Source organism: Seriola aureovittata, chromosome 22, assembly GCF_021018895.1.
Source record: "Seriola aureovittata isolate HTS-2021-v1 ecotype China chromosome 22, ASM2101889v1, whole genome shotgun sequence".
Lineage (NCBI taxonomy): Eukaryota > Metazoa > Chordata > Actinopteri > Carangiformes > Carangidae > Seriola > Seriola aureovittata.
In genome coordinates, this window is record NC_079385.1 from 14,910,039 (window position 1) to 14,937,997 (window position 27,959).

Consider the following 27,959-nt stretch of genomic DNA (forward strand, 5'->3'; position numbering starts at 1 on the left):
AATTTTCCAGGAGAGACAAAAAAGAAAAGATGCCATCCCCTATCTGTTACTCTACTTGTGGAATAAAGAGACTTTGCAGCAAACTCATGTTTTATCAAAGCACGATCCATCCTTCAACACTGAGCTCATTCTCTCAGGTGGCTCAAGAACAGACTCCTACACACTAAATGCACAAAAGAACACAAAAACATTCATCTCCAAGTACTACACACACTCACACAGTCACACAGCCAGTAAATTAGCCTAGTCAGCAGTGTTGATTGAGCACCATGGAAGTGTTTCGTATATTGTAATCACCTCAGGCTTGCACAGCATCTAGATGAAAGATGCATTAATAAAACAGCAAGCCAAGAACAAAAGGATCCGTGCTCCTCGTCGTATCTCTTCCCTTATATCTCTCTTATGTTTTATATCCCTATCCCATCTCCCAGTAGTCTTACCTCTCCCCAAGATGGGACTTATTCCAAATGAAAGGTTGAGTCGTCTTCAGTTTGGTGTCCTCTCCTGCTGTGTCTTCTTCTTCTCACTCTCTCTTCTCCTGCTCTTTACTGTTGCTTTGTTGCTGTCCAAGACAAGTGCTTCTTTTTCCTTCTGCCTCTCTCTTCCCTCAATCCACACTTTTCTAGCTTCACTCCTCGCCTCCTCACCACCAGCTTTTGTCTCCCTTTCTCTCACACTCACTCCGTCTGCAGATTTCCAGCGCTCACCAACTCCTCCTCTTTCTTCAGCTTGCGGCAGCCAGACTACATCTCCTACATGTCTCTGCCTGAGCGCTCTCTCTCGCTCTCTCTCTCTATTCACACTCCCTCTCTCTCTGCTCTCTCTCTCTCTTTCTACCCAGTTTACATTTCCCCCTCCTCCTCCTCTCCATCTCGTCACTATGGAGACACTGGGCTCGCACAGAGACAAGCTCGTGCTGGCTCACAAGGAGTGTGAATGTGTGTTTGTGCGCTGCATGAGTTGAGAGAGTTCAACAGCAGCGGTATTGTCATCATAATATGACATCAATGTTAATGAAAAAATGTGTGGTGCCGCTGGTGCCTGAAGAATTTTCCCGCACTCGGGTAAGTTTTGTTTTAAAGAGGTAGTTCAACATTTTGACATCTCGTGTCTCTATGACAGATATGACGCCACTGCTCGAAGCTAGATAGCATAGCTTAGAAAGACTGGAAACAAGGAAAAACAGCTAGCCTGGGACAATCCAGGCTAAGAGTCCCTGCTGGTTACCTGGGAACCTCGTGGTCTGAAAGAATACTGAAAGTTAATGGTCCTAGCCAAAAATGAGTCCAACACACAAATCCTCAAAAAGTCATATCAGGTTGTTTTTACACTTTTTGCTCAGATTAAACAAACAAAATACATCATGAGGCTTTGTGAACTTTCGAGATGCTGGTAGGCAGATTTTGTTAACTTTGGACAGAGCCGGTTTCCCTTGTTTCCATTATTTATGCTAAGCTAAGCTAAGAAGCAGCTGGCTGTAGCTTCACATTAACCATACAAGCATGGTATTATTGATCCTCTCATCAAACTCTTGGAAAGAAGGAGAATGAGTTTATTTCTCTAACTAACTGTTCCTTCAATTGATTCCTATGTTGATATCCTCAACTAGAACCAACTGAGTGTCCTGCTCATTTACCACTGATGCAGGTTTATGTTATGGCTATCAGTATAAACTATTTTCAGCTTGTCTCTGAGAAGTATGAGTCAGTTTGGTACGACAAAAGGCTCTAAAACAACACCCATGAGCCTCATTTGTTGTTGCTATAGAGAATCCAGTCAGAGGTGTGAATCAGAGCTGTAGGAAGTTCAAAACTCAACCAAACACCTCACCATAGTTGCTGAATTAATCCAAAATTGACCCAGAATCCAAAAATGAACTGATTCAAACTGCGTAACATTTTAACTTCTCTACTTATTTTTCTATGTACACAAGCCTTTGATATTTTATCAAAGAACCGGATACAGTCTAATGCAGTTGCTTATCTTTTTGGATTTAACTAGGAGTGTTGTTTTTATTCCTTTGTCAGATAACCAGCAGTGGAAAGATTATAACAAGCAAAGAGAGAGATGGTGAATGAGATGACAGAAACACCCTGAGCTAAAGGCGACCCAAGGCCAATGCGGTTCTTGGTTGGTGCCCTAACCCCATAGGCCACCATGGCGCCCCTCAACCAGGAGAGCTTGATGCCAATGCAAGTATTGGAAACGCTCCAACTGCAAGTCACCTTACAATGTCTTTGTGGAAAATGAAGGGGACTTTTACTCCTGGAACCCTTACAGATGCCCAGCCCTCCACTTTGCAGCACTATGTTATTAGTGTTTAATGCATCACATTTTTGTGTTTAGCTGCAGACACAGACAAGTTTAGACATTTGGCAGGAAATGGCTTGGTGCAGAGAAATTCCCATTTATCTGATCGCAGTGACTCTTTAGCAGTGTTCCTCTAGGCCTCATGTACCTCAGAGCAACGTCATCACGGAGCAGGTTTATGTAACGTATGAGTACGTGCAGAACATTTAACCACAATAATCATAAATCCTTATCTGGGTAAGAAATAATTAAACATGTTTGAAATCTTTTTAGAATGTGTTCTTGGCTTATCTATCAGCTGACTGTAGGACACAACTAGGACAACACCAGTACTTGTGTGTGTGCGTGTGTATGTTTGGTGGTTTATATTAAGCATGTGCTTGTCTTTATGTATGAGAGTATATATCTGCATGTGTGAGTTCACGTGTCAAATAAGTGAAATCCAACCCATAAAGCTTGACATCATTCGGACTATTTCTGTCTTTACGAGAGTCTACTTATGTGATCCAGCAGGATAAACCAAAGATAGTGCATGACCGCTACTCTTTGTGAAAACACTTTTAAACAAACCAGATAACCCTGGAACTGACCGTAAATTTAAGGAGAAATGTCCAAAAGTCTGAACATCATTTTAAAGGAACTGGGGAAAATGAAGAAAAGTAATGGAATCCACATCCTTATTACTTTTATATTTATCAATGTTTTACTATTTCAGAGCCCAGAGATTTATTGTAATGACATTGAGAGATGAGTTCATTTCTGACCTTGAAAAAATTTCATCTTGAGGTCCATTTAGTAAGCTGGTCTAATGTTTTTGACCATATCACATGATCTACATTAGGATATACCCAGTTGTCATGAAATTGTGAGTGCTCAAACTTTCATTTTTTCTGAGCACAAATTTTCATCCATGTTGGCTCAATAGTTGAGCTTCAAAGTTTATCCATTAAGATTGGGAAAAGCAGATGATGATGATGATGTAATATGATCGAAAGCTCTAGAACGAATACTAAATGAACTTCAGAGATGCCTGCCACTTAAATTCAGCAGAACTTAAAAGCACATTGAGGGTACTTTTACTGATTCTGCAGATTCAAAGTCCAGCAGCATTTACAAAACACACCCTTTTTTTTGCAGTCGACAATCATGAAAAGGTGATTTTCAAATTTTAAGTTATATTATGTATTATTGGAATAGGTTAAACACATCTTTGGAGATACAGCAGCTTTACCTCTTTAGCCTTAAACCTCTGACAGTTGCAAATATGAAAAAGGTGAAGGGGTCTGAATAGTTTCCGAATGCACTGTAGATCCTGAGCAAACATCTTAGGAGGGATTAATCCTTCCCTATTAACAAGTGAGGGTGTAGTTTGTGAAGCAGCAGACCATCAGCAACAGCTCTGCAGCAGTACGCACAAGCCACAGGTTCAGGGTGTGCTTGGGGGTCACACACATTCTCTCCTGACACCTCCCACACTATCTCCAGCACAGTGAGTGCTACAACAGGAAGTGCAAACGCCAAATAAGGCTGCAGGAGAGCGATATCAGCAGGCAGGGACGGTGAAGTACACTGCAGTCCTGAGGCAAATCCACCCACACAAAAATTAACACCAGCCACTACTCACTACTCCCTTTCCACACTATATGTGAACATACTGTATCCTCATATTTGAACATGTCAGACACGTATGAAAGCCTAAGGTAAGAAATAAGTGTGTGACAGCCAACACATGTAAATGTCTTTTTAGTGTGAAAACCTGTGCATATGTGAAAAGGTAAACTAACTGATAGAAGTGTGGGTGCATGAGTGTGTAGGTACTATTGAATGATATAGGGTTAAATCCTGCAGTGTCTAACGAAGGCAGGAACCATTTGGTGTTGGGATGTGAGACAATCTGTCCATTTGGAAAGGTGACAAAGAAGGTGATAAGCACAGGAACATCACACGCACACACACGCGCACACACGCACGCACGCACGCACGCACGCACGCACGCACGCACGCACACACACACACACACACACACACACAGACTGTTTGGAATAGTGTCAGAGGAAGGCAATCCAGTACACAGACGTATACACATAAACACATTCCAATTCATTTATACCAAGCGCACATATCTCTTGTCTCTATGGTAACTAGTCGCCGCCATGGCAACCAAGTACAAGCGGTAGAAGAAAGGCTGAACTCTCATGACTGTCCTCAATTTATTTTGGACCACTCATACAGTTACACACACGTATTTGTGCGCATGCAAACACATGCACACACACATTTCCCATTTCTGACAGTATGTGTACCTCCTGAAATTGCATGTTGTAATAACAGAGGGGAATGCACAGACAAGTCATGCCCTGTAGGTGAATCTCACACACACACACACACACACACACACACACACACACACACACATACATACACCAACACTCACACACCCCTACACAATGTGAACACACACTAGCAGGTCTTCACATGCAAGAGACCAGTATAAAGTTAAGACAGCTTTTCCTATATACTACATTTGATATGATGATATTCCATAAAGAAATTAATATTTGTCAAAAAGAAGATACATTGCAATAACTGACTAACACAACTGACTATCCCTTTAATATCTAAGGTTGCTTTAGGTCAGAAACCCTCCGGAGAGGTTGCGAGATAATTCACAAGATAGGAAAGTAGTGTAAAGCAATTGAAGTGCATTTAGTCAAGAACTATACTTAAGCACGTATTTCCATTTTATGCTACTTTATGCTTCTAATCCGTTACAATTCAGAGGAAAGCACTGACGTTTTATCTGACAGCTGTCATAACTAGTTATTTCACAGGTTAAGATTTTACATACAAACCATATAATCAGCTTATGAAGTATGATCTACTTTATTGTACCAAACAATATATAATGTAGTAAATTTAACGTGGGATTGCAAGCCACTGGTTTAAAGGCTCATTGTAGCGAGCAGAACGGCTTTATGTGATAAAAGTGAGATAAAGCACCTTTTATCCATCATATATTTACTAAAACTGAGAATGGACAAGCCCAAAAAACACTTTCTCAACTGTTTTATGATGTTTATCGTTATCGGAAACATATAATAATTCATACTGATGTTACACAACTCCGCTACAAAGAGTTCAGAGTCTTTTCAAATATGAAGGTAGCTTCATGTTCACACACACATCCAGAGACAAATGTATATGCAAGACCAGACGCACTCAACTTTCTATTCTTTCTGACCTTCAATCAAACACTTTTCCGCACAATACACAGGCAACCAAGGACACACAGCATACACACTCACACACACAGCCTCCTCTGATATCAGGGTCCACTCATCTAGAAAACATTAAGGGAATTACTCCTTGAGGACCAGAAACTATCTGCACTCAACTGTCATGAACGTGACTTTCCAAAATGAAATCCATTTCTAATTGCTTTGCTCTGGGCTCTCTGAGGACTCACTTGAAATGAGAGCAATTTGCAGCTTTGACGCAGTTGTTTTGTACCTTCCTACTTTCCTGCCTCAAGTCAAGGAGGTCTGATTGAACTAAGAGGCAGCAGCACCACCGTGTGGATTTTTACAGGATGTGTCCGTGGCTCACTGCACTGCAGGGAAATGAATATGTAAATCAGGGGGTCCACTTATTTATCACCACGTAAAAGATATACAAGATAACAGATGCTATACATACAAAAACAGTACGTATGCTTTTTGGCAATTAAAAGTTAGTCTCACCATCCTTGTTGTAAACCTATTTATGTTTGTTCATGTGTTTATATGCAGCATCTGTCCCTCTTGGATCAATCAAAGGTTATTGTCTGACTAAGCTTATGTTATATAAACAAAGTCACAAAAAAATACCAACTGAAGAAACTATTTCGAACAAAAACTTTAAACAAATCTTGACACATTATTTGGAAATCAAGACTTTTCTTCCAGCCAAAACCTGATCCGATTGACCATCAGCCCAACAGTACTGGTGGTTTTTAGAATTCATGTTGCACAATGAAGCTTTTCAATGTCCAAATATTCCTAAAAAAGCCTTTTTCATAACCTTGGTCTAAACCCAGGTTATGAAAAAGGAACTCTTCACAGTGAAAATTATGACAGTAAATTATGCTTTCGACAGCTGACAGATTTTACCAGGAGACTTGTGATATTAAAAGCAGGCTGACAGAGTCATAATGTCTTCCCATTATTACATTCTCAAGTAACTGACATAGCCCTCTAAAATAGTTTGGGCTAGGGGGAAAATTAAGGGAACAAAGTAGCTTAAATCGTGGCTCCCCAAAGACAAGGACGTTCAAGTGCTGCCCTCTCACACACAATTGTCCATTTACAATTGTCTGACATGAATGAATGGTAGAAAATACTCATTTAAGATGCCGTAACCACCAAATTTCTCATATTTTTACTTGATAAATTACATAAAAAATTTATTGTGACAATTTGCTGTCGATCTACTAATCCATTGAACATAGCACTATACGTAAACATCAATACCATAGGTGAAAGTACATTAGAAAGCCCATTCAGTGAACTGAGATTAGCTGAACCTTAACAGTGTAAAACGACTAATGATAAGCAGTGTGTGCACACAACCATTTTTAATGATTAATTATTTTAAATTATTAATATTCATTTAATAATTTAAAATAAAGTCAGATTTAATGAGTTTTCCTTTCAGGTCTTAGGGATTTCAATTCCCACGTTACTATACAAGACTTTTTTTTCTTCTTAATTGACATGCTACAACTGCCCCATGAATAATTGTACATATATACAGTGACTATATACACTAATTGTCCTCTGTGATGCAAGACGTCATTACAACAACAATATATCCAATAAGTTACATTCTGAGATCTGAAACTGCAGCATCACTAAAAACAAGTCTGATGGCACAAATCAGACAATCAGAAAGATTTCAAGCAAACCACCAGCTTTGCCCTAATGTTTTGGAGAAGACAAGAAAAGGAAAATTATTGCCAAACTGTCCGCTGTAAACGTTCACTTCCAGTTTTACCTGCAACTAAAGTTGTGTTAGGTACCTAATTTTATGGACATATCAGTCTATAAACTGTGATGGAGGTTTTAAATGGACAGTTTGGGTAATAATTTTACCGTTCACCCTTTTGTTTCTTTTTTAAATAAGTTTATCTTCTTTAAAATCTGTTTTTTGTTTGTTAAAGTCTTTTCTCTGTAAGTATTTTAGGTTAGGTCCCCTGTTTATTATAAAAAATTGGCCTCTGCTGGTATGTGGGAAGATGAATGTTACAAATGATCCTTAACAATAAAAATAAAGGCCAAAACACAAAAAATAGACGCAAGTTGTAATAAACCTGACTTAGCCATTCATTTGGTTCCTGATGACTAAATATAACAGTTAACCTGGACCAGGTGTGACTCAGATGATTCAAACTATTCTGCTGACATAAACCTGAGAGCCAGAGCCACACACACACAATATACTGCAGAGAGAGCTGCACCTGCTGTCTGTCTGCAGTATATTGTGTGTGAGTGTGACAGGTGGGATTAAAAGGTGTTTTGAGAAAGCTTCTCTAATCCCACAACAGCAGGACTGCACATATGTGCCCCATCAAAAGGACACACACACACTCACGCGCACGCACACACACACACACACACACACACACACACACACACACACACACACACACACACACACACACACACACACACACACACACACACACACACGTATCCTTCTATTTTAAAGTGGTCCAACAATGCTCGACACGCCTCTCTTGTCTCCCTAGACACCACAGCATCTGTTGCCCATAGCGATTATCTGGTCATTACATGAAAGCAGTGGCCAAAGTCTATTTTTAAAGACTTGTCCCCCCCCAGCCCATCCTTTCTTGTACATCTATGTGTCCTTCTCCGCATCACTCCACCATCTCCACACACATACCTCTCTCAGGTAGCCTACAGTAGTGACCTCTCCATCACCCCAGAGACTACTTCAGTGTACTGCTGCAGTGGTGTACACACACACACACACACACACACACACACACACACACACGTACTTGCATACGATCAATAAGACCTGCCTCAAATTGATACACTACATGGCCAAAGGTACAGTATGTGGACATCTGAACATTACATGCATGTGATGTGAAAAGGCCTTGTTCACAATCTGACCTCAAGTTTATCCCAAAGGTGTTTAATGAACTTGATGAGGCCAGTCAATACTAACACTTTATTTAACATAACCTGTAATTTCCTAATAATTCCCCAAAAGTCTTCTGGAATTCCATTATTCCTTGAATGTGTGAACACACTTGGACAAACACACAATAAAGCTGACTCTGATTCTAACAATTAGTTGTTTTTTCCAGTGATATTGCCTCTGGAAAGCAAATTCTGGATATCGATGCTCTATTTAAAACCAATTAAGTTAATATTCCTTCATTAATCATTTAACACTGCAAACTTTGTTTTGCATTTATGTCGAACTGTATGCTTGTCTTTTTGCATGTTCACATTTTTTAACAGCAGATATTTTGACTTGTCACTGTAGGAAAAGCACAGGTGTTACTAATAACATTAATGATGGGTTTGTTCTATTGTGTCCCAGTGAGTCCTGACAGTGTGACAACCACTCAGCACAACACCAGGACCCTGAAACTGAGGCAGCTAAATGGAATTCAGCTGTCATTCATTTTATTATTTACACCTGTGCTTTTTGTGCTTTTTCTAATTGTCTTCATGAAAAAGGTCTATTGTAATTAACTAAATCAAAGTTTACCTGAATATTGTCTCTAGTTTCCCTTAGGTTAGTCCTACAGTTAAATACTAGATCAACTGAAGAAATAATAGTAAGATATCGGAGCTGTCAAATAAATCAAACTTGCAAAAACATCTGTATGGACCTGCTTAGTACACAAGGGCATTGCCATGTTTAAATTATGAAAAACAGAAATATATGTACACACACTTAATGTACATATAGTGTACTTGTGCAGCCTCTTGTGGCTTCAATCTGCACTACAGCTGTTTCTTTAACCACACAAAAGGTGAATTAATGTATTGCATGAGCCTATATGTTTTACAATATTGTATTTACATGCGGGTCTAAATTGAGTACTCAATGGCAACATAATATATAGAACACATACATATATATATATTTATATTATATATTTCCTAAAAAAGGAGACGAGATATACACAATGGCTTGTGTTTGAAAAGTCAAACATTTAAACACATACATAAACACACAGGCATGTATTAACACTTTTCTATCTCACATATGGACCCAGAAACACATATTCACGCACACACACATACATACACAAGCACAGCATGTGGGTGGTATCCCCAGCGCTGTGAAACATCTTGCATCCCACATGCTTATATAACTCCCTCTCCACCTCCTCCAGCTGATCACTCATCACTTTATCACTTCATCCTCCACTGGGAAGGAAAACCACCCCTTTTCTCTCTCTTTCTCTCTCTCTCTCATTGAAAGCAGCCAGACAGGCGCCCTCTGCAATCGAGCATGATTTTGTTTCACTCTGAGCATCAAAGGAGCACATCACTCAGATGAGATCAGGCTGCAGTAAATCCCATCTCTACTGAAGATTTCATGTTGGTAAAAATTGGATCATAAACCTGCACTACTTGTGAAAACAAAGGAGCTCAAATGCCAAACCTTGTCATCATCCACAATTATTGATATTTAGAAGAGAGCTTCAATCAATGGAAAGCACCTGCAAACTACTTGCTCTTTATTCTTGCAAATTTCTAACCAAATACAAGTACAGCAAGATGAGGAACTGTTATGACAACACGTAAAAAAATACAGAAAAAAAAAAAGAAAAATTATGCAGTAGGGTTATGATTTAACAGCAAAAATGCACCTCCTTCCTGCTTGTATTCTCAGCACGCATTGCACAGTAATGAGAAGAAATGCCTGATGGGCATTCTGCACACTATGGCCTCAGCATGCTTCCCACAGAGGGAACTTTCACGTCAACTTCAGCCTTGTTTTAGATAAAAAGCCAAAGGACTAAGCCTGTGCATATACTGCTGCATTGGTCTGAAGTGTAATTTACTGCGTAGGAGATACAAATTGTTTTCTTCTCTACCTCTGTCACAGAGGTGAAAGATGAGGACACAAACCAGCTAGCCCCACAAAGCCCCTGCAGTGACAACGCTGTCCTTTATTACAAAGGAAATGATTTGCTATAACCCATCATTTAAGATACAAATTTGTTTCCCTCTGCCTAAAGGTGGAGGAAATATATGTCTCTGAATTGGAGAAGCATCACTTGGTTCAGACAAGTGAAATCTTCTTTTAATATGATGTTAAAAGGATAAAGCTGGCTTTAATCTATATTTTTCTTAATGTCAACAAATTCTGTGAAAACATCAAAACCAACAATGTATTGTTAAGTCCCTCCTAACTTTCCTACTTCCCCAGCCTGCTCATTTTTCCTTACAAGTGTTGTAAAAAATCAGGTCACAAAGATATAGTTTCATCTTTAAAAAGGCTCAGTAAATTCCTCAAATAAGCAGGCACTGTATTTTTTAGCAAATGTTACAGGAGTGAACACTGCATTTGTTGGAGACCGTTTTCAGCCATGGATTAATAGACATACTGTGCTGTACGGAGTATTTCTGGCAGTGGGACAGTGTATGTGGGATCGATTCAAAAATAAACTACAATGCTTATGTTCATTGTTATGAAGGAACACGTCACTCAGTGCAACTGCGTCTTTTTAAGTTTTTGCACAAAATGTCACAGACAAGCTGAATAAGGTTTTGGCTAAACGGGGAATATTTAAGTCTTAAGAAAAAAATATACATCACCAGCCTTATCCTTTTTTTCCAGCAGTGCATGTGGGAAGAATGAGGTAACAAAAAAAAAAAAAAAAAAAGTTTTGAAACTCACATTGATGAGCTCGATCTCCCAGATCTTCTTGACAAGCTCCATGGAGGTGTAACCGTTAATGAGGAAAGACTTGGTGTAGTCACCGAGCTCCAACGACTCCAGCCACTCTGCCACTGACGTGGGGTTGTTGCCATCGTAGCCGATGGGCCGCACCTTCAGTACAGAGAGGACAGACTGAGAGGTTAGGGGAAAGAGTGGTGTTTCAAATTCTGTATTTTTTAATCTTTTTATTACTTTTTTGCAGTTCTTTACAAGACTAAAAAAAATATCATGGACTGTCTATTTCAGCCTGTCCATTTTCACTTCTTACGAGGTTTCGTGGTATTTATTTGTTCTCCTCGTTCTCATAAATGTTGTGATACTATGAAGGACACACTGGATGTGTTCTGCTATTTTTCTGCACATGTGGGGCAGTAACTTTGACCTGGAGCTCTGTAGCATTGAACAGCTGCTATCTAAAGGTACGCTCTGTACAAATGCAAAGTACAATACAGCCTCATTACCTGTTTCTTACATAACATGACAGCTGTTTAAATTCTATTTACATTGTACTTGATTGCTGCACTGAACCTTTTTCATTAGTGTGAATACTGAGTTAGCTTTTAATTTCTTTCTGCCTCATTTCTACATGGGATCATGAAAAAATATATGACTTCAACCTGGGTTACAATTTTCACAGATCAAACAAGTAAACACAAGCCTAACTTTAGAGAAGGGCAGACACAGCAGCAGGGGGTTATTGCTTAGAGTGAGATACCTTATGTGTGAAGCAAAGCATGTGAGAAGCAGTTCATAATTCATTCACTTTTATTTGGACAGTCAAAACAGCTTCAGACAGTTTATGCTTCAAACAAGCACCCACATCCTTCACCTTAAGTTGAGCGTGTTTGCCTACATATATCTGTGCCTGTGTGTGTGTGTGTGTGAGGGCAGACACAAAAGTTAAAGGTTTAATTTTTTACAGTGTTTTGAAAAGTTTAGTGGGTATGAGAGGAGAAAAGTGCTGACTGGAGATCAAAGTTTTCTGAGAGTCTGTATGAAACCTGCTTATCTCTGAGCTCAGAGTCTCTCTTTTCTGTGTGTCCTCTCTTTTGCAGACTCCTTTTTCTGCTCCTCCTCCTTACAGTCACACACCTTTGATCTCACTTTCAGTCTCTTTTACACACACACACACACACACACACACACACACACCCACACACACACACACACACACACACACACAAAAGGCATTTGACCTTCATAACATGCAGCAGAAGCCTGCACAAACTTTACTATGACTCTTTATATTATTCTAGACCTTTTCAAGTTAGTTTTACTAATGAATTAAGCTGATTTGTCTGCAACATGAGAGTTCAAAGTGTGTCTACAGGTATATGTGTGTATTTGTGTGTGAATTATATTATTATTTGGTGTGAATGTAGCAGTCTCTTGTGTCATTTCATTTCATGTACTTCAGAGGATGTGATCTATAGTAATTTAGCTTTGTGCATCTTTTCCTGAAAGCCCCTACTCTCTGTAGAGGCTTTCAAGTATTCAGCATAAGATGCAGGGTGAAACCCAATCACCCACAGAGAGAGTTATATTACAGAGAAATACAGATGGAGCAGATTTGCTGAATTTTGTACAAAACAAAACTGACTGGCTGGAACTGAAGATGAGCTCTTTTTCTCAAAATGGAATTTCAATGAATTGAATTGAATTTTTACATATGAAATTGACCTTGAATTTATGGAAACTGTGTGACAGTGGCCCTACAATAAACTCAGATTAGAAAGCTCAAATGCACTTCATGTCTTTTATGAGCTGTCTTAATTGTTCTTGTTTGATGTGCTGCGCTACTGACCCTTGGCAGCAGCCGTATGGCCTGCAGGAGACGTTGTCTGTGGGCCGAGTTGAGGATCCCAATCTCCAGCAGGTCCTGGTCCTCCACCACATTACTGCCCTGCAGAGCAACAAAACAACAGCCAAGGTTAGTATGTCTGCACCCAGGGCTAACAATACTCGGCTCCACATAACATGACTTTTGTGGCAGTTATCTGACAAAATAACAATTCAACAGCCTCATTCACATCTCCATTAAGAAATAAAACAAAAAAAACAACAGTAGCGGGTTGCATTTGGCTTTTTTCCTGAAAAACTGTTTGTGATATCAGCAGCTTATTTGTTCTGTGCATGGAAAACGCACCAAAAACACATTAATCTAAACAGACTATGTTTGCAACAATGCATTGTTGCTGACTGTTTTTGAATGCATGCTGTACAGTTTTAGATGTTTGGATGTGTTTTCCTGCTGTTCCAGGTGGGCACTGTTTTCCATTCAAATAAGTACAGTATGAAAATCTGTTCACAGACTCATAAGGCTCGGTTGAGTTTTGTAATGCATCAAAGTGAACATCAAGTGTCAATTAAGTTTTTCAAAGTTTATTATTGTGTGGTAATTCAGTTGAAGTGCAGATTGATTTGAAAGATCTGCACTAGATTACCCAATAATGATAATGTTTGTAATTTGTTGAACAATGTGTGATGGTTACACAACACATGTAGGTTTCCAAGAGTGTGGTAACAGATTTTGTACAGAAATGAATACAAACACATTGCTGCCTGGAACAGGCCTTTCATTTCCTAAAACAACTCACTGTGGTTTTGATTTGATTTTTTTTCAACTGTTTAGGTGTAATGCAAAGTATATGTGATTGACAGTAAACAGATTAAAAAATGCAATGCCACTGTTATGGTCTCATTTTAAGTAACCACCACTTTTAAATTTACTGTAACATTTTTGTAGAGGGCTGTTTTGTTTGTAAGATAGCAATAAAACTCCTGGCTTTTATTGAATTTTATTTGAACAGTTCAGTTCGTGTGTCCTATCCAGAGGTTCTCCAAGTCAGGTATCTGTTTGCCAATCGAATGTGTCTGACATGGGGGGGGTGCATTAGTCAAACCTCAAAAAATTGTGAGTGAAACATTTGTTTTTAAAAAAAGCACACGGCTATCTCGTTCTCAATTCTTCTTTAATTCAACATGACAACATCCTCCTCGGGTGTTTGAAACGTTGTCAACTAGAATTAAAGATGATTTGGGAATGTGATAACAACGTGCGGGTATTTTTGTGTGTTTCAGTGCAGGTTGTTACCTCCTGATGTTTACATGGAATATTACCAACACATCCTCATTAGTAAACTCACACTAATGGCAACTGTATATTTACTTGGAAGTAAAAGTCTCTGTTTGATTTCGTAGGGGTTTATAATGCCATGTTCATACTTGAGCACAACAACATACTCGCAACTACAGTTTGTTCCTGTTAAACTTAGAATACTGCTACAGTAAGTACTGTGCCAAACAGACCTTAGCATGAAATTCATTTTATCAAACAATAAGGCGACAGAAACAGCAGTTTGTCAGTAAAAATATCATAAAGAACGTAACTCAGAAAAGTTTCACCTTTAATTAATCCAACGGTAAACCTTAAGAGACCTATCAGTCATCCGCCCTCCAGAGAGACTGAAAGGAAGTCTTCATTCAGACAGATAATTAGAGGAAATGAGGAACGCAGGGAGGGATTGGAAGAGATGCATTGTGCAGGTAGACAGCTGCAGCACACAGAAAGGCCAACTCAGCCAAAAATACCATCAGGAGTATAGATTGTGACAGAAGTGAAAAGTGAAGCAAGGTAAGAACCAAAATGATGGCAAAAAAATATATATATTTATTGTAGGAGGATAGGGACTGTGTGACTAGCCTGGGGGCAGTCTCACGCGTGCACACACGTGTGCGCGTGCACACACGTGCGCGTGCACACACGTGCGCGTGCACACACAGATGTAGGATTGAAGAATTACACTTGTCAGTCCCTCTACATCTCCTTCCTGTTAAACTAATAACAGTGATAAACATCCAAAAGCCAAAGAAAGAGAGCAGGTAGATACCAGATATCTGCTTCTTCCTCCCTCTATTTCACTTCTGTCCACAAGTCGACTCTGGGGATCGCTGTGGCCTCGAAAGGGACATTTTGCTCTGAGGCTGTGACATTTTAATTCTAGATAAGGACATAAACCTATCTGTTGGTTAGTTCTCACGCCAGCAATCCCAAAGAACATTCACCAGAGAAACTCTAGTTGGCTTTACTTTTGAGACATTTTTAACAACAGATCTGCTGCAATCGTCACATAATGAATATAATAGTTTTGTTGAATTTCCTAAGTAATCTGTGAAGTTGAGTGTTGTAAAATAACTGTAATTATTTCACTCACAGCAGTACCTAAAAGACTGAATACTGAACTGGATTTCTTGTATCTGTTAAAGTACTTCTTAAATGCACATATCTACGCTGGAATTCCTGTTGTTTGAGTCTGTGTGCTGCGTCTGCCAATTGCATAAGCTTACACTTTCCATTAATAGAAAGACAGAAATGTTCTCTACGGTATGTTTAAAGTGTTATATATATATACCCTGCAGAAAGTGTTACAGCGCAGCTTCTTTGGAGGTCTGTGCAAACTAAAGTGAAATAAATCTTGATATATTTTTTGATCCTACTGTAGATCACTGCACATTTAATAACTAGACAATTATAGTTTAGCAGCTGAAATCTCAAAGATGGAAGGAAATGTCAGGTTATTCAGGAAATATGGGAGCAGCACAGGATTTAAAATTACAAAGGTGAATGTTTGTAACCAGGGTTTTTTTAGTCTTGAATCCTCTGACAGAATGAGAGTGGGGAAAGTCAATAAATAGCACCGTGCTTTTACTGTTTAGGAGCCCTTGAGCAAAGCATCTGAGCCACTCCAAAAGACTGGTTGTTTTATTTGACATTTCCAAGGTGCGAATGTGTGGAAGAATGTTTGTTTGAATGTGAATAAAAGCAAAGCTGGAAAACATCACAAAAGGACAATGACTAACCGAGACAGACAGCGACAGAACTACCAGGGGTCATGCAGCAGAAAAAAAATACTGGTATAGAAATCCAAGTGCAGGGATCGCTAAACCATGCTCTCAGTTCAGAAATTCGTTGATTGATAAACCATACAAACAGATGAATAAATTGTGATTTAAGATTCAAGATGACTGGAATATGCATCTGGCACTAATAACTCCACTAATTGTAAGACAAGCTCAATGAATCACTGAAAACCACAGACTAACAACCGCAGTCAGAAAAACTGCAAAAAAAATAGTATAATATCCTGTATGATGACTTGATAGACTGAAAATAAAACACACCACAGTTTGTTAGCCACCGCAAAATTCCTCCGACAGATAAAGCAAGGTTATATCTATAATACTTCAGCCTCACATAAATTTTACATTGCCAATCAAACAGAACTTACACTGTGTCTTTCACACTGCTCTAAGTGTCTGATAGTCTGACATCTGCGGCATGCTGGGCACATGGTATATGACATATGGCATCTCAGTGTTTTTTTTGAGACTGATTATTAATCTGTGTTTCTATTTAGTGGAAAGAAAATGTTTAAATAATTAACTGCAGTACCTTAAATCTATCTAGTACATCCACACATTTGATTTTGAAGGTTAGAGGTCCATATCGGAAGTCTTTTCATTTCCATGAATATCTTTACTCTGCTTTTCCACATTATGTTTTCCTCTCAGTTTATTAATCCCTGTGAACAGATCGCTAAACCAAACACATGGTCATTAATCCATGCACTTGGTTAATTTCCATGTCAGTAATATTTTTGCACCACATGATCGCCCAGCATGTCCTCTACACATTTAAAATGTAAACACACTTTGGACAAAAATCCCCTTTAAACTGTGTGATGTAGCAGCAGGCTTATTAGTAAGACTTGTCTCCAGGGCCCCATTAGTCTGTCCCTGCAGCTCACTGGACTCATCCTGTGGCTAAACTTATTCTTTCCTCATTCTCCTCACCAACCTGTACGCCGGGGCCTCTGTGAGAACAGTGCAGTTCATAGATCAGCTCCCAGGCTGATTAATAGAGCGCAGAGCAGAGCCGACATTGGACTTACCATGCTACAACCTCAGAGCACAGTAATGACTCACAGATTCAGTAGAGAGTAGATTGTGGGGGGATTCAAAGGCATGACTAATTGCTCCCTTTTGGGCCCCTGATAGAGCAAGATTGAGTTCCTTAATGTTTGTTCGTTCTCTCTCCAAACCTATTCTTTCTCACTTTCTATCTCAACATTATGTTTGCCCCATATCTGCCATTTCGAAGTTCACATGATGGATCATGGGATAAATATCACATGAAAACATCAATACAACCAAAATTAGCAAAACTGAGAGAGCAACAACAGAGGCAACTCTCAGCTTCCTCTCCTACAGCCTACATTGTTTATTTTTTATTCTGGAAGCAAACAGTTATTTTGTCTGATAAATTGCTAAACACATGGTGGGCAGCACCATGATGAACACTAACAATCCATTTTGCTGGTGGTGAAAGGTGTTTAGCATCCTCAATGTTGAAACCATTGCCATGGCCTGTGGTTTGCTTGTGATACTTTGACCGCACTGTTTAATGACAGCGCCGCAGTGGGTCACAGACATGGAGAACATAGAAATTAAAATTCATGTACAACTACAGGGGGTTGAGGCAAGACTAAAATGGAGCAAAAATTGATATTCAGTGATGGTAGTGAGCGCCATTATCAACACCAACGAGCTTAGGTGAGTACTACAAATCGTGCTCGGCTCATGCCTGTGTTCATCCCTCACCTTTTCTTTCTCTTTTCATTGCCGGTCTCCACGATTATCATATTAAGCTGTGCTCTTTCCTTATTATTTTGTTGCCTCTCTCTTACTTACTATTCAGACCGTTTCTCAGTTCATTTTGGTTTCTTTAGAAACTTTTAGGCGTTAGATATCTTTTCGTGCTTATGTGAAGAGGCAGTGACTTAAGTTTCTCTTAAAGCAAGTGCCCTACTCAGTGACACTGCTATTCATAAGACTTTCTCTTCCAGAATAATAAATTCTTTTATGAGAAGGATTAGAGGTGCTACCTCTGAGCAGAATATTGACAATAATTCATTTCTAATATTGTTGTTTCGTTGCACCCGTTCGTAGAACAGTTTGGTCAGATTAATTTCACTAGCCTTGCAGCTTATCAACACACACTGCATGACATCATACATTAGCTCTTCACTTCTGCTATCTATCTAACACTGCGCCCCCATCCATTTTTGTAATTCCATGTGCAGTCCTAACACTACTCTACCTTTATCCTCATCAACTGGCTTCCTCTTTCCATCTGCTCATTGTGCTGCATGAAATCAAATAAAAAAGCAACATGGTGAAAGAGCTTTTACATGAATTTCTTTTACCTTTAACCTCAGTATTTGTTTGTATCCCTGTCCCCCCTGATGAGTCTCTGTAGTATCTAAAGTGATCCACAACAAATCAGGCTTTTCCACTATCAGCCTCCTTATCTCTTCTGCTTTCACTCTCATATTCTGTTCACATATCTGATTGTCTATGCTGGTGTGCCATGCATGTGTCTACGCTTTATGGCATTAATGAGCGTTAACAGGGACAATGTTACTGCAGTCAGAGGACTAGTCAAGGTGAATGGGCTATTTGGGGCAGACTAGTCCCATAAAGATGGCACCGTTAAGTGGTTCTGAACATGTATGAACTTGAGACATTGCTGCAGGCCATTCCTCTCTGATTGAATTACTTTGAAGCTTGCGATGTAAACTGTTAATATTTAAAGTCCAACTGAAATCCCAATCAGACATCCCATCATGTAACATATGAACAATGGCAGAAATGGCAAAATGATGTTGTGAAGTGGGGTTACTTGTTGTGATTACCAAACAGAGAATTACTGTATCACCCGACTCTGCAGTTCCCCTCAGCTCTGTGCAGCATTTTAGCCTCTTTCAGCTCTTTTCGTTTCACAGCGGGAACTTTGACCAGTTTGATTCAGTGCCACTGTTTTCATCAGCAGTGTTTCCAGACCCAGCACAAAGCTCAGAAAAAAAAGCTTTGATAAACCTTCTGTACACTACCTGCCCAGCACAGCAGACAAACAAAGTTAATTATTAGCTGGTGAATGTAGTGGAGCACTTAGTCTGTGAAAACGCCACATATTTGCCTCAGGAGTTACCGGAGAGAAAAAACTGAGCTAAGAGGAGAGTGAATATTGAGCTTCCATTTGCCAGATTAGCCAGAAATTCAACTCAAAATAAATGCAATGTTTCTCCCTGTTTGTTTGATGTGTAAAGTTCACTGTATCAAACTTTGAAGTTGTTGCTTACAGCCTGTTTCGCTGCCACTGCTGGGAAAAAATTTAATGAATTAATGCAAGGTTGTTTTTTTTAATTTTCAAAGAAAAAATATGTCAGTAGCTTTCAATGTTTCACTTTCACTCGCAGCCTTGCTAGCAAACTGACATTAGTAGGCATTTTTCCATGGTACATGTTTGTTTAGCTAGAAGACTAATTTAGATTGTGGCTCAAATTCTGTGCCTGTTTTTGTGCTGTGTCGCAGATTCTGCTTTTAGCCAGAGTCGTTTCAGTTTGTCTTTAAGTATTCAGTCTGAACAAACACAATACAATCTCTATATTCTTTATATCTATCAATTGTCTTTGTTCAGCTCCACTGTCTGTCTTCTGCTTTCCCTCTTTTGCTCACTCACTTATACATGTATGTATCTAAAAGGGTGTGATTAGTCTCCATCCAGTGTCCTTCATATTAAATGCTGTCTCCATAACAACCGCTCCACCCCACTGCTATTTGTCCATCAATCTAGCAGAACTTGTCCTCTACTGGCTGGTTAAGGTGATGAGACACACCTACTATAATGACCCCCATTAGTGCTAAATGCTAATGGTGGATGGGAATTGACCATGTTTATGTATATGTGTGCATGTCTGCATACATTTCTGCACACTACCTTTTTGCCGTCATACACTGATACAGATCAGATTTAAGATCAAATTCATTTGCAAACCACTCAATTCTACAGATTAACTTGAACTGGTTTTGAAATGAAAAAAAAAAGGTTTTATTTTGTAATGTGGTGACTTGTTCGAGTTTGAATCTGCCAGTTAACTTTATTTCCTATACAGAGTGGAGATGAAATGAATTTGACCCAAACATCTCCTTGAAGGATCCACGGCCACTAATTAAAAAAGCAGCGCTACAAATATCAATGTAATTCCTGTAGCCTGTGTCTCAGCTGCATTAATATCAATTTGTGGTAACCACTAGTTTTCCCAAGGTTGGAAAACATTAACTGTCTTCTGTTTATTCACGAACAACAAAGAGGGTAAAACTCCATTCAGCAAGCGGGACACCAGAAAACCTTTAAACAGAGAGAGACACAGAGAGGGGCCCACTCACGAAAAGGACTTTGAAGTCACCGTGATGTTTGCAAGGCTGTTTCATCTCAGTTCCTTTCAATATTAATTGTATCTAAAGGCATTTCAGAGGAGGCAACTGAGCTATTGAGGAACATTTTTAGACAAGAGGGGCGAGGCCATGAGAGCAAAAAATCCCCAAGTTTCTCACAAGTACTGCCAAAAACTGTTAGCGACTACAAACTAGGTGCAAAAGAGAGCAAAATATGTTGGCACGCTGATATGATAGCTTGTATGTGTGTGTCTGCCAGACTAAGAGGAAGGAGTGTAAATGAATGGAGGGTTCACCTGGGGACATTACTAATAGAAGAAAGAGATTTTTAGCTTATGTGAACAGGTTAAATCTGATGTTAACGGTTGCCTGGACTCTCCCATAGCTGCTGCACAGTAACTCCTTGTCTACATCTACTGGTTCACTTACTTACCCCTGTAGTAAGACATGTTTGATCCAATGTAAATACACAGCAATTAACTAGTGAGCCAACATTTGGCAGAAGTGTGCTCTACTAATAACAAAAAAGTGAATTTTACTTAAATCAGACTTAAATTTAAATGGGAGACAGTTGTGAAGGGTTTGGTTAAGTTGTGAATTCCTTTACTGGCAGTTAACCATAAAAAGGTAATTTTTTGAGAGTGAAAACTAATAAATCTTGTGCCCATTGGCTTCTGATTGAAGCAATGATTACATGTATTAAGCATTATTGTAGTTTATCTCAGCTCTATGGAGAGCTTTAGCTCTTTTAGCTCATTATTTTGGTTTACAGCATTACAGTTGTTTCAGCCTCACTGCCCTCATCAGTGCTGTTTCCACCTGTAGCAGGCAGCTGTGTTCAGCAAACTCTTTCTAACAAACCTTTTGTGTAGTCTGCCCAGCACCAAACAGAAAGCAGACAATGTTAGCGACTCTTTAGTGAGTGTAGTTGATCATTTAGCTGCTGAAAAGCCAAATATTTTTCTCAGGAATTGGTAGACGTACATTCGCCAAGTGGACAAAAAAAAAGCAAATTAATAATAATAATGTTGCTGCGGATCTGCTGGATGCATAACAAGACCACTGTTTGCATACATGTTTCTCATAAGAATTTACATGGTAAGGTGGTAATATGTAAAACTGTGTTTACAGCTTGTTGCGCTGCCTCAAAGTGACCAAAAAAAAAAAGAAATCAGTTACGGCTAATGAAAAAGAGGTGGTACTCAAATCAATTTGGACAAAAGGGTTAGGTAGCAGGTAGGTAGGTTAGGTATGCAGTTTCTCTATTGCAACGTCATACTTTTTGATTTAGGCTAAAACACAGCCTATCACTGGCATAGGCCTTACACAGCTTATAGCCAAATAATATTCTTTATTACCTGTGAACTTTATATGATATCCTGTAAAACAAACCATGTTAAATCTGTTCAAAATAATATTAATGCTGAAGGCATTATCATACACTGCAAGGATTTAAAGGGAGAAAGAAATAAACAGTAATAAGTAATCCACTGATTTTTCCTTTTTTTCCCCCCTTTATTTATTTTATCAGTAACTAGCTGCGTCATGTACTATGAATATATATATATATATATATATATATATATATATATATGTACACACACACACACACACACACACACACACACAAAATGGGTTCATTGTATGTATTATTTATGTGTACTCTGGCAACATGTTTTCATCAAAACATTATGCAAATGGTGCTTCACTGAATTACACTGACGTAAGATAAAAGAAAAGGGGGGAATGGGGAAGATGGACAAGACAAGAAACAAAGAAGGAAGGCGACGGGGAGAAACAGAAGAGGAGAGTATGACGCCATGTGCATGCTGGTGTGTTAGTAGCAGTCTACGACTGGTTAATATGGAAAAATGATAATTAGCCACTGAAGAGACCTGAGACAAATGTAGATGAGTAACAGAGAGAGGAGCAAGAGTGTCCTCTCACACACACACACACAGGTTACACACAACCTCCTACCAGCCCCAGAACCAATTAACTAATTCATATTAAATGCGTAAGTATGCTTGTGACCAAAGACAGAAATACAGATACACACTGACCACGTGTGGGAGAGATACACAAAGAAAGAAACAGAGATTCTGTGATTTCCTCCTGTTGCCAGGGTAACCAAAGCAACAGATGCAGGTCATACTGAGTGGAGGACTGGAACACACACAAACACACACACTTACACACCTACATACATAAATGTACAAATGCCTACATACTGTTAGTTATGGTCAAAAATAAAGGAGCACAAACCCTGTATCATCATGTGAAAACCTTGTAAGTTACAAATATAAACCTGCTGCAACCGAAACATGAGACATTAAAATCTCCTCCACTGGTTGGTAAAATACTACATTTCCATTGGTTCTAAAATCCTTTAGACAAACCACTGAAAATGTGTCTTTTCGAAGATATGAGGTTTTTTTCCCCCAATAGTGACAATCTGAAACTCCAGATAAACTCAGCCAGTCAGCATCCCTCTGCTTTGTTTCCCATGTTTCTGCCTTTCATGCAGTTTCTCTCAATTTGGCTTTTTTGCTTCTCTTCCGCTTTCCCACTTTCTCCTCATTTCCTACCTTATCTTTCATGTACTCCCTCTTCCTGTGGAAGACACACATGCACACACACTCATACCAACATCAAAAGTGTTTCTGAATGCAAAAAATTAATCACTGGAGATGAACAGCCCATATGGTTGCATCTTGATGCAATGGCTACAGGTGGTCATACCTGCAAAATGTCTCTGTGTGTGCATGTATAACAGTATGCAAAAACCATGAGACAACCATGGTTTCCACATGCATTTTTAGTATGAGTGTGTATGTGTTCAGCTTGATGCTGGAGCTGGATTTTTGCTGTGGTGGAGATGTGGCGTAGGATTTCTGTGCGTAGGAGGACCTCACATGGCATCAGTAGGGAGAGGCAGTGATGATGGGAAAGCAAGAATGAGAGAGAAAGAGAGAAAGACAGAAGATGATTAAAAAAAAAAGGAGGAAATCCAGAATTGAAAGGAAGCAGAATGAAAGAGAAAAAACTAGTCTTGCTAATCACTGCAAAGAAAATGATGAGAGATGATGAGTAACACCTAGGGGGAGCAGAGAGAGCTTAGAAGGAGGTGGGACAAACAGAGTGAGGAGATTACATTTAAAGCCAAAGCAAACATAGAAAAAATAAATTAAAAAAAACAGAACAAGAAGGGAGGAAAAATGTGTGATCATACACCATCCTAAACTCAAAGTATCTAAATCTTTACTGCTTCCTTCTTTTCCCCAAAAACACTTGTAAAAACACTCACCATAAACTGGACGTTGTCAAATCCATTGGCCAGCAAGTGGTTTTCATATTGGACCAGGCCGATGGAGTCAAGCCACTGGCCCACAGACTGCAGCGGGCAGCGGGGACCTATGAGGGGGTGGAGGGGCAAACGCTTCAGTAGGGAGTAGCCGTCCACGCGGTAGCAGCGGCAGTCCGGCTGAGACAGCTGGCACTGCCACATCATGTTATGGCGGGCAAAGTGGCTGTCGAAGGAGCCCGCCATGCTTTTGAGGAGTCTTTTGGCAAGGCAGCAGGAGGAGGAGAATAGAGGGAAGGCAGGTAGAAGGGGGGAAAAGGTGAAGAAAGGAGGAGGAGGAAAAGGGGGAAGGGGATGCTAGGCTAGAGACATGGTGAGGATGGACGGGGTCAGCATGCAAGGGTGCAAGCGGGTAAAGGGTTAAGGCGTCCAGATGCTGCTTTCTCTGAATCCAGCCAGAGGAAGGATGAGAAGGGGATGAAGGCTGAAGTTGTATCCAGAAAAGAGCTTCCGTCCTGGGGGTAAAATCCTGCCAGAGGTGGGTGTTGGATAAGACTGGAGTTACAGATCCGCAAGCAAAAGCAACTGACTGTGTGTTTGTCGTGCACAGCAGCCGCTTTCTTTTTCAGCTGTTGCGCTCGCTTGGCTGCTCCCCTGAGCGTGTGTGTGTGAGAGAGAGTGTGTATGTGAGAGTGTATGTGTGTGTAAGAGAGAGAGAGAGAAAGAGCGAGAGCTGCCTGCGCTGTAGATTTCTCTTTATCAAGTACTCCCACTCTCATCTGTATGCTTCTGCAGCCTCCTCTCTCTCTCTTTCTATCCCTCTCCTTTCTGAGCGCTGCTTTCCTCCTTCGTCCCCTCGCGCTCTCTCTCACTTTCCTCTGTCTACCTTCTGTCTCTATCTTCTCTTGAGGTGTCGATCGTTGCCCTGCTCCTTCTCGCCCTGCCGCTCTACATATATCTGGCTCGCTCTGCTGATAACAGCCATCACAACAGCTCCAGCTTTGTCTGCAAGAAGCAAAGCTCCCTCCCACTCACACACACAAACCACACTGAGTGTATGTATGCAGTTGCATCTATATGTATGTGTTTGTGATGTGTGTTGCCTGTGTGTGTGGTGTGCTATGGCCATGTGTGTGTTGGTGGTGGTGGTGGTGGGAATGGGTGTGGGAGGGGGTAGAGCTGGTTTGGCACAAACAGGATTTCTCCCTGTGGTAACCATGGTTAGCAGAGGCTTTGCATTCACAGATGAAAAGAGAGAGGGAGAGAGGAAGAGGGGAGGGGATCGGGAAGTGGAGGATGGGGGAGTTAACACAGGGAGAGGGGGATGAACGCAGTAAATAGAGATGAGTAGCAGAGGATTCGAGGTATGCAGGTGAAGAAACTGGCAAAAACAGGGATTTGATGTGCACAAAATTTACTTAATTCAAGTGTCACCAAAGATCTCATTTACCCACAGTGAAACACAAACACAAATAAGATAACTCCTGATTATTACAACTAAGGTCTTATTTTTATAGTATTGGTCATCTTTCTGATTAGTGATATCAAAGCTGCTTCTAGCAAAAGTTCAAGCAGGAAGACAATTATCATTCTAACATCATCATTTCACAAGGGCTCCACGTCAGTTTTTATCCAGTGAATTTACCTGGATATTTCTAGGGCAGAGGTTTCCAACCTTTTTCACTTGTGACCCTTTAATATGAATCAGTGTCTACTAATGTCTAAGCAATGTCAACCCATCATCAACAGCTGCATATGTCTATAGTTTAGGAAGCCATTTATTTTTAGAACCCTAAGGAGGTGATATTGTCCAGTAATTCACAAGGAAAAAAAAACAAAGATTAAGAAAAACCTCAGAATACATAAAATTTTGTGTTTGAAATTGTTACCCAAATAGTCTATTGTAAAACATCCATCACAGTTGACACATCAACTTCCTGGTTCAACTACTTTCCATAGTTGTACTGTCTTCCTGAAAAATGAGGAGCATTGCTTTCACATGCAGTGACTTCTCGTTTTACCTCCAAATAAATTAGTTTAAATAACCTGGCTACACTGTTCACAGCTGTTTGTGTTTATTGCCCTGCTAGACTTTGTTTTTGTGATGTTTTCCCGGAAATCAGAAATTACCTAAGTGAGGGCAGTGCTATCATAACCAATATTAATAATGACTAAAACTACCAGAATACCAGAACCCAATTTGCAATAAATTGGAATTATCCTTTCAGTTAAAGTTACTCACACATACATATTTGTGTATGTTTTACCTGAGACGTCCTCCTTGATGTCCAATCCACTGCCTATTCCTGCCCCAATAGAGCTCATTATCTTGTCGATCTGAACAAATGGAAGAGAGAGAGAGAACCAGAATTAGAGAGATGTACAGCATGTGCAAGGGAAAGTCGTATCCCAGTAATAAGGCTAACCCCTATTTCTGGATTCAAGCGTCACATAACATGACGCCAGCCAGCACATTGAATGTCAATCATTCCACCAGTGAATTGAAAAGGTATGGAGGAGCAAAGGGGGAAAAGATGTGTTAGCAGGAAACTTAGACAGAGGAGAGCAGAGATGAAGGAAGAGGGAGACTGGATTAGAGAGAACTACTGTGGCTTCATTAGTGTCTGGCTGCTGGCTGTCGACCGCTCATCCCTGACCCTGGACCTGCTGCTAACCACTGATCTATGTGACCTGCACATCCATCCACCTGTCAGGCTTGCTGGCTCACCATGGGTCAGAGAAGCCTGGCTTTTAGCTGCCACTAGTCCAAGACCAGCACTTTAAGGGCCAGGTCTGACAAATGCAAACAGTGTTTACAAGCTGATGGACCATGAAGTCGGCCTCATATTTGGAGCAGGATAAACAGGCATCACACAAAGCACTAGTTCACATGAACTTAGTATATAGAACCAAGAGGCTAAACACTCGGAAAAGGCAATACGGGGGATTTAAAGCTGCATTAATCAATGTGTATATGGTACTAGCAATTGATCTGATTACTTACTTACTGAGTAATGTGAAAGAGTTTTTTTTATAGCGACAAAGACACAGAATTATCACCTGACTGCAGATCCCCTCAGCTCTATGGAACAATTTTTACTGTTGGCTCACTGTTTTACTGCATTACAATATCTCACCACTAACTTAATTACTGATAGGAAAAATGGGCAACTACAAAAAATTAAAACCAAGTTTTAACACGCTGGCATTATCTTTTCAGCGATCTACCGTAGCTACAGTTTTCTAGATTAAACACCTGTTTGATGGAAAAGATCTTTCTGAACGTCTGAAGAACCCACATTTCACTACAAGCTTTTAATTACCATCCAGATAACAAAAAATAATCTCAACACTTCAGCGATTTTCAAGGTAATGCCGATTTTAATGCACAAATTTGTAACACGCATTGATCTGCCTCTTCTAGCATGTAGCACTAATGAGTATGGCTATCTTCAGATCATTGACTGTTGTGGGACATCCCTCGTGATTCGTCTCTTGCAAATAATGCAACTCTCTCTCTGTGGCATGTGCTGCAAATAGAGCAACTTTGTTATTTTTTTCCCTCTGAAATCCCCATAAATCACTCCACAATTTCCCTGAAGCCATCTTATCTTATCCTCCCGTAGCATGCAATTAAACAGGAAAGGTCACCTTAATTGCTCAGAAATTATGGGAAATTCCATATGGTAATTCATCACCATCAGCAAGTTATGAGCTGCGCTGAGGAACTAATGAACATGTACATGCAAATGTGGATTCACTCACACGCAATAGCATTCTTTTAGTAGTAAGTAAGTACAGATACTAATCAAGTCACCCTCATTATTACTTATAATATTCTCCAAAGAAGTGTCATGAAAAATAGTATGAAATTCTTCATTTTCAAGGTGTAAACAAGCATGAGCATCAGTTTTCAAAGTCTATGTTTTCTGTGGTGTGAACGATGGTCAGTGAGCAGAGGTTAATGCATCTGTGACCCACATTGTTTATAAAGGGGCACGATCCAACGAATCCAAGAAGCTCCCAGTGCGAACACACCAAAAAAACGTAGCACTCTCAACCTCCGCTCTTTAAC

General features: G+C 39.8%; 1 protein-coding gene across 5 annotated transcripts in view; it reads right to left on the minus strand.

Annotated features, from left to right (window-relative positions):
- Positions 1-27,959, minus strand: part of anks1b (ankyrin repeat and sterile alpha motif domain containing 1B) — a 215,992-nt gene that overhangs the window by 46,729 nt on the left and 141,304 nt on the right. For 4 of the 5 annotated variants that reach the window (XM_056367040.1, XM_056367039.1, XM_056367041.1 and 1 more), the window contains 4 exons: positions 26,152-26,221; positions 23,888-23,994; positions 13,088-13,186; positions 11,242-11,394 (listed from right to left, as the gene is read on the minus strand). In XM_056367040.1, coding sequence (XP_056223015.1) covers positions 11,242-11,394; positions 13,088-13,186; positions 23,888-23,994; positions 26,152-26,221 — 429 coding nt within the window. Of the gene's footprint in view, positions 1-11,241; positions 11,395-13,087; positions 13,187-23,887; positions 24,895-26,151; positions 26,222-27,959 lie in introns of those variants that run through there. The other variant, XM_056367044.1, reaches the window with a different exon arrangement.